Source organism: Hyperolius riggenbachi, chromosome 8 (genome assembly GCF_040937935.1).
Source record: "Hyperolius riggenbachi isolate aHypRig1 chromosome 8, aHypRig1.pri, whole genome shotgun sequence".
Lineage (NCBI taxonomy): Eukaryota > Metazoa > Chordata > Amphibia > Anura > Hyperoliidae > Hyperolius > Hyperolius riggenbachi.
In genome coordinates, this window is record NC_090653.1 from 126,039,186 (window position 1) to 126,051,335 (window position 12,150).

A 12,150-nucleotide genomic window follows, 5' to 3' on the forward strand; every position below is an offset into this window, starting at 1 on the left:
ACTACAAATATAGTGGTCATTTAAACTGGAGACAAAAAAATATATGAAAGAAGAAATTTAACCTCTTGCCAATTGGCTTGAGCAGTGCGGCAGCCCCAGGACCGCTCCACGCCGATTGGAGCGGTCTATGGGGCTGGCAGGAGTTCTCGCACACGCTGCACGCGCATCTCCTGCTCGGGGGGGGGGGGGGCTCGCTCCGCCCCGCCTACACTCTCCGATTGTCGTCTAATAGGGTAGTACAGCCATGCGATCAGCAGCAGTGCTGTACTGGGGACGGCTGTCCCCCCGGGACATTAGAGTGCGATCGGCTCTCATAGGCAGAAGCCTATGACAGCCGATCGCCATGATTGGCCGGCTACAGGGAGAGAGGGAGGGGAGAAAATAAGATAAAAAAAACAATATTTATAATAAAAAATAAAGCAATATTTATGAAAAAAAAAAAACATCTGGGGGGGGGCGATCAGACCCCACCAACAGAGAGCTCTGTTGGTGGGGAGAAATCACTTGTGTGCTGTGTTGTACAGTTCTGCAGCTTTGCCTTACAGCTGCAGTGGCCTATTTTACTAAAACAGGCCTGGTCACTAGGGGGGGTTTAACACTGCGGTCCTCAAGTGGTTAAGTCACATGACACATTATATTTATACTTACCACATTCTGTTTTGTTGTCAGTTCTAAAGTCTGAATAACATACAGGCGGTTTCTGGTGCGCATGCTTTCCACGTCTTCATAGCGAATGGCTCCAAATCTCTACAAAATGAAGACAATTATTCAAAAGCCAATCTAGTCAGGACTAATATACGGTAAGTTACAGACACATTACACAGGAGTTGGTTGGTGTGATGGGTGGAGGCAGCTGCGCTAGGATGATTTCCAATGAATTTCAGTTACAGCTTTTAAAGGACAACTGTAATGAAAGTTATACGTGGCTGTCATATTTATTTCCTTTTAAACAATACCAGTTGCCTGGCTATCCTGTGGATACTCTGCCTCTAATACTTTTAGCCATAGCCCCTGAACAAGCATGCAGAAGATCAGGTGTTTCTGACATTATTGTCAGATCTGACAAGATTAGCTGCATGCTTGTTTCTGGCGTTATTCAAACACTACTGCAGCCAAATAGGCCAGCAGGGCTGCCAGGCAACTGGTATTGTTTAATAGGAAATAAAGATGGCAGCCTCCATATTCTTCTCACTTCAGTTGTCCTTTAAGCAGGAATCACGCTTGAGAGTCCACGGAAAATGGCAGCGGTTTTCTGCAGATTAATCTGCAGTTTCTGTTCAGTTTTGGCCTACAGTCAGCGAACAGCAACTGACCGCTGGCAATAGGGAATCGCACACGTTGTGCGAGAAAAAGCAACAATGCTGGTATTTCTTTTTCCTGTACTGAGATTCTGCATTGGGAAGCATTATGTGCATTTTCCCATGTGTTGTGGTGCAGGAAAATACCCAGGATTTTGTTCCATTCCGTCAGTTTTGCATCCGCTTGCAACAAATTCCCCGTCCGCTCTACTTGTTCATTCTTGCGTCGATCACGTCCGCCGATACGCATTGACGCAAACCTTTCCCGCCCGCTTGCTCGGTCTGTCCATATTTAGCCCAGAGGCCAGCAGGAGCATGGAGCAGGAGCATAGGCTGCATTAGGCCAATTCTCCCTAGCAACAGGGAGAATTTTCATTGGTTCACCATTAACCAATGAGAATTCTCCCTGTTGCTGAGAATTCCCTTTGGTCTTTAGCAGCCTAATGGAGATCCCAATGCTTCTGCTGGCTATCGGGCTGTGTAGGAGGTACCGAGCGTTGGTAATCAGTGGTGACTGGCGTCGGGTAAGTTTTACGGTGTAATGTCTGATTGCGCTGCCCGGAAGCTCCCTTCCACACTGAGTAGCACGCATGCTCAATATGAAGTTAATGATGCTGCTGGAGATAAAATACAAAATATCTCCGCTCCCAAACCTCTTACACTCCCCAAATTTTCAGGGTAGGGAGGGGACCTCCCGAACGACCTCTATGCCAAATTGCAGCCCCGAGACCCGCTGGTTCAGGAGATAGGGGAGTGTAAGAGGTGTGGGAGCGGAGATATTTCGTATTTTATCTCCAGCAGCATCATTCTATAGGAAATGTGTCCGCACAGTCTCTTACTGTGCATGCGGGGCAGCGCAAATTCACAGGCAGCGTAATCAGACACAACAACGGCACCATTTTTTTAACAAGTGGAGGCAGACATTAACATTAGGATCCCCTTTCTGCAATAAAGGGAGTTTAAAAATGTCCCAGATGAGTACGTTCTTTAAGCAAGTGTGAACCGGCCCTTACAGTCATTCAACCATAGCCTTTTTTGAAACTGCTATATATAGCAGCTTTGTGATCTGAGTGGGGCTAGAGCCCAGGGTTCCTCCATGGTGGGTCAGTGCAGCCAAAAACAGTAAGGTCATTATTTTCCACCAAAAAGTTCAGGAATTTCAATCTATTTTTGGGATCGGAACACATTACATTAGATTTTTCTACACAATACATCCTTTGTTATAAAAAAGCAAAAAGGAAAATTAAACATTTTTCATTGTGTATTATTATTTAGTACTTATTTAGCGCTGACATCTTCCACAGTGCTGTAGAGTATATTGTCTTGTCACTTAACTGTCCCTCGGAGGGGCTTACAATCCAATCCCTTCCTTTGTTATACGTCCATCGTAGTCTAGGGCCAATTTTAGGGGGAAGCCAATTACCTTATCCGAATGCTTTTGGGATGTGGGCTGAAACCGGAGTGCCCAGAGAAAACCCACACCAACACGGGTTTACATTAGTTTTACAGGAACACATGTCCATTAAAGCTCAGATTTACCCTAATAATAGTACAAATGTATAATTCTAACCGTGCTCAACCCTGTTTATTTTCTTCAGCAATAAAAGACTTACAGAAAACTTACCTCATTTGAGTCCTTGATGAGGTCTGTGATATCCACTTTCATGCTGTTCCCTTTCCTGTCAGCACCAGAGGATGCTTGCTGGACAGATGAAGGAAGAGGGCTGTCCTTGTTAATAATGTTATCAAAAAACCTGCAGAAAGTAGTAATTTAAGAATTACTGGGACATAGACTGAGTTATCCTAAGTTGCAGGGCTATGTTGATTTATGAAAAGAAGACAACTCCACAAAAAAAACCTTCCCATGTTGCTTTACACTTGCAGTTATGTTTCCTTTGGTCCCCTCTCCTCCTTTACTTAGGAAAGGTAAGAGTGCGGCAGTAAAAACTGAACATCTGGCTATCTCATATCTCATGCTACTAGGAGTTTGCCCTGGTGAGTATCATGACATGTCCTAAGCTACACACTAATGTCAAAGTGAAGCCAGAGAGCAGAGGCCTGTGGAGTACGGCTACATACACACGTATAATATTTGTAGCCTAGACTGTTCATTCTGGGAACACTCCTGCAGACTCAGCAGCCTGTTCTATTCTATAGAAGGAAAGAGAGGGTTGCTGAGTAAAGGTGCCCATACATTAGAACGAGTATGGGCAGATTCGACAAAGAGAAATTTCTCTCTAATCGAATCTGCCCATACATTACAGGCCGATTCCCGTCCGGTTTCAGCATGAACCATGATCAACACACACAATCGGGCAAGCACCATCACTCACAAAATCAATTATCAAGTATAATAATATTTGAAAGGAACTGTTAGCAAACAGAAATGAACAAGAAACAGAAGTTCCCTGAAAAACCGCACCACTCAGACAATATATATCAGTATAATCACATCTTTATTCAAAAACATAGATAAAAACACTTAAATGATGCCATCTGTTCTACTGTGTTTATTTTAGTGGTCAGTAATTTGTATGGATTAATCAGCCAAGGATTTATATATGTGTTTTTTACACTCCTGTATGTATCATTGTTGATTGGCTTTATATTCAGCATGGCTACCCGTCATTGTTTTTAAGTGTTTTTATCTATATTTTTGAATAAAGATGTGATTATACTGATATATATTGTCTGAGTGGTGCGGTTTTTCAGGGAACTTCTGTTTCTTGTTCATTTCGGTTTCAGCATGAAATCATCAGGGAATCGGCTGAGACGCCACTGCCCCCAAAAAGTAAAAATGTATGTAATGTAGTGCATTTATACCTGTCCTGTAGCAGCTTCCGCACGGTGTCCGTCCATCTCGCCGGGTAACAGTCGCATACACGCTAGTGGCACATAGCGTCTGCCGCTGTGCGCCTTCGTGACGTCAGAGCGCCGCCGGCGCGTATGCGGAACCCGGAGACAGTCGGAAACCGCGTGGAGGCTGACACCGGACAGGTAATGTATAAATGCACTACACACTGCATACATTTATACATTCTGGCGGCAGCGGCGGGGGTTTCGTCGTCTCGTTCGCAAATCAGCCGCCGTACCGCCGCGCACCCGACCAACCAACCTCGGTCCGAGATTTTCCAACATGCGCGATCGACCGTGCGGCCAATTTCTGTCCCAAAATTGGTTGCTTTGTTGGTCGGGCATGCACTTGGCAGCACCCATTTTCATCCAATTCTATTATAATAATCAAATTGTATGGTCGAATGGTTGATTGGTCGCCTAGTGTATGGCCCCCTTAAGTGGTCCCCCATGCTTCAACTACAACAGAGGTCAGTCACTGGTGACATGGTGGATCATTAACAGAATCTTCAGTGGGGTTGAGGATACTAGACTATACTATACACCAAAGCACAGCCTCAATAAACTGCACGAGACCAGATTAATAGCAAAGCATAAATCATTTTATTAAACTGCACAACATTAAAAACATCTAAAATTACCTGAATCAACATGGCGGGGCATCAAAAATATAAAATGTGTAATACTAAATTAATGTAATAAAAAGGGCTAGCACTTTATTTGTTCTCTAGGAAATTTATATATAATACTATTTGTATATGCGTATATATATACACTTTTTTTTTTTTTTATGCCCCGCCATGTTGATTCCAGTGTTTTGTAGATGTTTTGAATGTTGTGCGGTTCAATAAAGTGATTTATACTTTGCTATTAATCCGGTCTGGTGCAGGGTATAGAGGCTCTGCTTTTGTGTATAGTATTGTATATTTGTTTGCTATTCTGCACATATCTGAATTATTGTTATTACACTAGATTTGCAAACAGTCTTGTGTGTACCTGGCTTTAATAACCATGGACCATTGGGAGACCAAGACGCAAGTTGTGCAAGGTTTTCTTTTTACTGTTTTTAGGTTTTATCACATAATGCCTAGAGGTGTGCTTTTTAAAGAACAAATCTACTATAAGATTGAGTCCTAAACTAACAAAGATTCACCAAAATAAAAATGAATAGTTATAAATGGAGATATTGTTTATAAACCCAAAATATTTTGCTGATCATTTGCTTACACTTTGAGACATGGGAAACCTCCAGCCAATGAAAGGGTAGACTGCACATATTGGGGTGTATTCACAAGCACATGTAAAACTTTACATGTGCCCATAGCTGCATATAGTTTAGTGGGGGTTATGTAAACTAAATCTGCATTATGTAATTAGTATTAGTAGTATCATATAGTCAAGGTGCTTGATTCACTAAAGCATGCAAAGTGGTAGCACGCCAGTGAAAAGCCACTTTGCACGTGCTAACATGCTTTGCACGTGTTAACATGCGCGTAAGAGTTTGCGCGCGTAAAGTTCTGTGCGCAAATGCAAAGTACCGTGAACTGCACTGACTTCACGTGATAATGATAGTTAGCACACAAAGTCAGTGCAGATCACGCGAGCGCAATGTAAAACATTGATAATTACTTTATATACTTCATTATGCGGCGCTCGTAAGACTTTGCGCACGCCACTTTACAGTACCACACGTTAATGTAACCACCATTCATAATTACATTAACATACTCTATTTTAACCACTTGATGACCCACCCTTTACCCCCCCTTAAGGACCAGCGCTGTTTTTACTGATCTGTGCTGGGTGGGCTCTGCAACCCCCAGCACAGATCAGGTAGCAGGCAGAGAGATCAGATTGCCCCCCTTTTTTCCCCCCTATGGGGATGATGTGCTGGGGGGGTCTGATCTCTTCTGCCTGCTGGGTGATGCGGGGGGGGGGCACCTCAAAGCCCCCCTCCGCGGCGAAATTCCCCCCTCCCTCTCCTACCTGCTGCCCCCCCGGCGATCGAGGCTGCACAGGACGCTATCCGTCCTGTGCAGCCAGTGACAGGACGTCCCCTGTCACATGGAGGCGATCCCCGGCCGCTGATTGGCCGGGGATCGCCGATCTGCCTTACGGCGCTGCTGCGCAGCAGCGGCGTACAAATGTAAACAAAGCGGATTATTTCCGCTTGTGTTTACATTTAGCCTGCGAGCCGCCATCGGCGGCCCGCAGGCTATTCACGGAGCCCCCCGCCGTGAATTGACAGGAAGCAGCCGCGCTTCCTGATTAATTAGCCTGCAGCTGGCGACGCAGTACTGCGTCGCTGGTCCTGCAGCTGCCACTTTGCCGACGCACGGTATAAGCGTGCGGTCGGCAAGTGGTTAATGTGCGGGCGAAGCTCCATTGATTGCAAAGCTTTGCACATGCAAACTAGGGTGCTAAGTAGTTTGCACGTGCTAACTACTTAGCACCCTAGTATGCACATGCAAAGCTTTTACAGGATCTTCTCAAAAAATTTGCATATTGTGATAAAGTTCATTATTTTCTGTAATGTACTGGTAAACATTAGACTTTCATATATTTTAAATTCATTACACACAACTAAAGTAGTTCAAGCCTTTTATTGTTTTAATATTGATGATTTTGGCATACAGCTCATGAAAACCCAAATTTTCTCAAAAAATTTGCATATTTCATCCAACCAATAAAAGAAAAGTGTTTTTAAAACAAAAAAAGTCAACCTTCAAATAATTATGTTCAGTTATGCACTCAATACTTGGTCGGGAATCCTTTTGCAGAAATGACTGCTTCAATGCGGCGTGGCATGGAGGCAATCAGCCTCTGGCACTGCTCAGGTGTTATGGAGGCCTAGGATGCTTCGATAGTGGCCTTAAAGAAAACCTGTACTGAAAATAAAAGTCAAAATAGGCATACACAAGTCATACTTACCTTCCATGTAGTCTACTCCTCAGTGTCTTTCTCCTGTCCTGCGTCCTATTTGTTCACTATGATCAAGGGAATTTTCCGTCCTCCATTTTGAAAATAGCCATTACCCATAACAGCTTTCTGGTCAGCACACAGTTAAACTGTAACATCGCCCACTTGAGCCATAGGGAAACATGGACATTGCCTGGTACATCCGTTTTCCTCTCAGCTATAACTGACAGCAACTGATATTTTACTGACAGCAACTGATATATTTCAGATCTGACAAAATATTGTCAGAACTGGAAGGGATTATTGTCAGAAGAAAATGGTGAGCTTCTGAGAGGAACTGATGCCAAGGTAACTCTGTAATTTTCATTTGAAGTTACCTCATGTGTTTATTTTAAATATTTTTACTCAGTACAGGTTCTCTTTAAGCTCATCCAGAGTGTTGGGTCTTGCGTCTCTCAACTTTCTCTTCACAATATCCCACAGATTCTCTATGGGGTTCAGGTCAGGAGAGTTGGCAGGCCAATTGAGCACAGTAATACCATGGTCAGTAAACCATTTACCAGTGGTTTTGGCACTGTGAGCAGGTGCCAGGTCATGCTGGAAAATGAAATCTTCATCTCCACATACATCGCAGCCGTGCTGTGAGGCTGTGTTTACATCTGTAGTGTCAGTCTCAGCTGCTCCCCCACCTCCTGCATAGCTCCGGTCCCTGCCGCTGTCCCTTCCCTCCAATCAGCAGGGAGGGAAGGGATGCAGGCGGGGACTGGAGTTCTGCAGGAGGCGGGGAGAGCAGCAGACTGACACTATTAAGATAAACACAGCCAGCTCTGACAAGCTGTTTGTCAGCATCGTGGCTGTGATTTATGAGGGATTGCAGAGTGCAGGGGGACCTTAGGGGGGTTTGGGATAGCAACAGAGGCTGGGCTGTATAGGCAGATCCAGCCTCTGTATGCAGATAATATTCTTCAAACCCACCACGGGTTCTCTTTAAAGTACAACTGAAATGAGAGGGATATGGAGGCTGCCATATTTGTTTCATTTTAAACAATACAATTTGACTGGCAGCCCTGCAGCTCTCCTTGGCTGCAGTAGTCTATGAATCATACCAGAGACAAGCATGCAGCTAATCTTGTCAGATCTGACAATAATGTCATAAACACCTGATCTGCTGCATGCTGGTTCAGGGTCTATGGCTAAAAGTATTAGAGGCAGAGGATCAGCAGGATAGCCAGGCACAGGGGCGTAGCAATCGCCATAGCAACCATAGCCGTCGCTATGGGGCCCGCCCGAGCCCTACGTCACAGGGGGCCCGCAGCAGTGTTGCCAACGGGCGTCCGCCCTGTGAGCAGGAGGAGAGCAGCGCAGTGGAGGGAGAGCGGTGGGCACAGCAGGGAAGGGGGCCATCTCACCCCCCCTTCCCTCACCTTAGGGCTCTCCCTCCCTCGCTCTCTCCTCCGGAGCTAAGTGCTGTGCGGCGTTTGGCAGAGGGGCGGAACTTACCTCCGTCTCGCTCCAGCGCCGTAAGTTCTGATCTGGTGCCGCTGCTCTGGTCTGGATCAGACCAGACTCGCGGCAAATCATCCCACGCCTGCAACGAGACACAGGTAAGTTCCACCCGCTGCCAGCCACTGCACAACACTTCGTTCTGGAGGGGAGAGCGAGGGAGGGAGAGCCCTAAGGTGAGGGAAGGAGGGGGGAGCTGGCCCCCCTTCCCCACTGTCCCCATAGCTCTCCCTCTTCCCTGCGCTGCTCCCCTCCTGCTGGGGGCACACCTGGTTACCTATTCTGGGGACATATACCTCTGACTACATATACTGGGGACATATACCCCCGACTACATATACTGGGCACATATACCCCTGACTACATATACTGGGCACATATACCCCTGACTACATATACTGGACACATATACCTCTGGCTACATATACTGGGCGCATATACCCCTGACTGCATATACTGGGCACATATACCCCTGACTACATATACTGGGCACATATACCCCTGACTACATATACTGGGCACATATACCCCTGACTACATATACTGGGCACATATACCCCTGACTACATATACTGGGCACATATACCCCTGACTACATATACTGGGCACATATACCCCTGACTACATATACTGGGCACATATACCCCTGACTACATATACTGGACACATATACCTCTGGCTACATATACTGGGCGCATATACCCCTGACTACATATACTGGGCACATATACCCCTGACTACATATACTGGGCACATATACCCCTGACTACATATACTGGGGACATATACCCCTGCCTACATATACTGGGGGCATATACCTCTGGCTACATATACTGGGCACATATATCCCTGGCTACATATACTGGGGACACTGGCTGTTTGTCATTATGTGCATTTACTGGTGAAAAGATGTCTCTTATGTGCATTTACTGGTGAAAAGCTGTCTCTAATTATGTGCATTTACTGGTGAAAAGCTGTCTCTTATGTGCATTTACTGGTGAAAAGCTGTCTCTTATTACATGCATTTACTGGGGAAACACTGTCTGTCATTATGTGCATTTACTTCATTTTTTTTTATGTAACTACATTAGCTAGCATAACTACATAACGGTTAGCCCCACCCACATGACATCAATGCCAAGCCCATTTTTTTAAATTTCCTCGAACATGTTGCCCCCTACCCATTTTTGACTGCCCCCTCATATGTGCCAGTCTAGAACCGGCCCTGTACCCCTGCCGACATATACTGGGCACATATACCCCTGGCTACCTGTTCTGGAGACATCTCTACCCCTGGATACCTGTGCTGGGGACATCTTTACCCATGGCTATCTGTTCTGGGGACATTTCTCCCCCTGGCTACCTGTGCTGGGGACATCTATACCCCTGGCCACCTATTCTGGGGACACCTATAGTCCTGGCTACTTATACTGTACTTAGAGGGGTGTGGGAATGTTGGGGTGGAGGGTCCTGGAGGAATGTTTGGGTGGGAGGTCCGAGGTCCGTGGGGTTGGAAGGTCGTAGGGGGGGGGGGGGGGGGGGGCATAAAATGTTTTTGCTATGGGGTCCAGTCATTTCTAGCTATGCCAGGCAACTAGGAAATAAATATGTCAGCCTCCATATCCCTCTTGCTACAGTTGTCCTTTAAAGTACTTATTGGCTTAAGACCAACATTCATGAATCTTTTTCTTAACCACTTGCCGACCGCCCACTGTACATTGGCGGCGGCAAAGTGGCAGCCCCAGGACCAGCTAACGCAAATTGGCATTGGGTCCTGGGACTCTTCCGGGCCAGGGATCGCGCGCATTAGCCGGCATTAGGCTCCGTCCACCCGCGACGACATCCCGCCGGCCATACGGAAGCGCCGGCGGGATGTTAACCCCCGATCTGCCGCATACAAAGCGTATAATACGCTTTGTATTGTATACAAAGCGTATTATACAGGCTGCCTCCTGCCCTGGTGGTCCCAGTGTCCGAGGGACCACCAGGGCAGGCTGCAGCCACCCTAGTCTGCACCCAAACACACTGATCTGCCCCCCCTTCCCCCTGATCGCCCACAGCACCCCTCAGACCCCCCCCTGCCCACCCCCCAGACCACTGTTTGCACCCAATCACCCCCCTAATCACCCATCAATCACTCCCTTTCACTATCTGTCAACGCTATTTTTTTTAGTCCCTAAACTTCCCCCTGGGGACTCCTGATCACCCCCCACCCCTCAGATTCTCCCCGAACTCCCCCCCCCCACGTGTACTGTATGCATCTATCCCCCCTGATCACCTGTCAATCACATGTCAATCACCCCCTGTCACTGCCACCCATCAATCAGCCCCTAACCTGCCCCTTGCGGGCAATCTGATCACCCACCCACACCATAAGATCGCCCGCAGATCCGACGTCAGATCACCTCCCAAGTGCACTGTTTACATGTGTTCTCTCCTCTAAACACCCACTAACTACCCATCAATCACCCCCTATCACCACCTGTCACTGTTACCCATCAGATTAGACCCTAATCTGCCCCTTGCGGGCACCCAATCACCCGCCCACATGCTCAGATTGCCCTCAGACCCCCCTTATCAATTCGCCAGTGCATTATTTACATCTGTTCTTCCCTGTAATAACCCACTGATCACCTGTCAATCACCTATCAATCACCCCCTGTCACTGCCACCCATCAATCACCCCCTGTCACTGCCACCCATCAATCAGCCTCTAACCTGCCCCTTGCGGGCAATCTGATCACCCACCAACACCATTAGATCGTCTGCAGACCCGACGTCAGATCACCTCCCAAGTGCACTGTTTACATCTGTTCTCTCCTCTAAACACCCACTAATTACCCATCAATCACCCCATGTCATCACCTGTCACTGCTACCCATCAGATTAGACCCCTATCTGCCCCTAGGGCACCCAATCACCCGCCCCCACACCCTCAGAACGCCCTCAGACCCCAGCCCTGATCACCTCGCCAGTGCATTGCTTGCATCTATTTCCCCTACTAATCACACCTTGAGACACCCATCAATCACCTCCTGTCACCACCTGTCACCCCCTAGCACACCTACCCATCAAATCAGGCCCTAATTTGCCCCGTGTGGGCTCTTGATCACTCGGCCAAACCCTCAGATTCCTCTCAGACCCCCTTCCGATCACCTCCCCAGTGCATTGATTGCATCTATTTTCCCCTCTAACAACCCCCTGAGACACCCATCAATCACCTCCTGTCACCCCCCTAGCACTCCTATCCATCAGATCAGGCCCAATACAACCTGTCATGTAAGAGGCCACCCTGCTTATGACCGGTTCCACAAAATTCGCCCCCTCATAGACCACCTGCCATCAAAATTTGCTGATGCTTATACCCCTGAACAGTCTTTTTGAGACATTTAGTTTCCAGACTACTCACGGTTTTGGGCCCGTAAAATGCCAGGGCAGTATAGGAACTCCACAAGTGACCCCTTTTTAGAAAAAAGACACCCCAAGGTATTCTGTTAGGTGTATGAAGCGTTCATAGAATATTTTATTTTTTTGTCAAAAGTTAGCGGAAATTGATTTTTATTGTTTTTTCACAAAG

The 12,150-nt window shown here is 46.8% G+C and overlaps 1 protein-coding gene across 3 annotated transcripts in view; it reads right to left on the reverse strand.

Annotated features, from left to right (window-relative positions):
• TBC1D8B (TBC1 domain family member 8B) overlaps positions 1 to 12,150 on the reverse strand; it is a 93,018-nt gene that overhangs the window by 25,195 nt on the left and 55,673 nt on the right. For all 3 annotated transcript variants that reach the window (XR_011023580.1, XM_068251046.1, XM_068251047.1), the window contains exons 13-14: positions 2,923 to 3,052; positions 649 to 747 (exon numbers count right to left, since the gene is read on the reverse strand). Coding sequence is in view for 2 of the 3 variants with exons in the window: in XM_068251046.1 (XP_068107147.1) it covers positions 649 to 747; positions 2,923 to 3,052 (229 nt within the window). In the remaining variant the exon portion in view is untranslated. The remainder of the gene's footprint in view (positions 1 to 648; positions 748 to 2,922; positions 3,053 to 12,150) is intronic.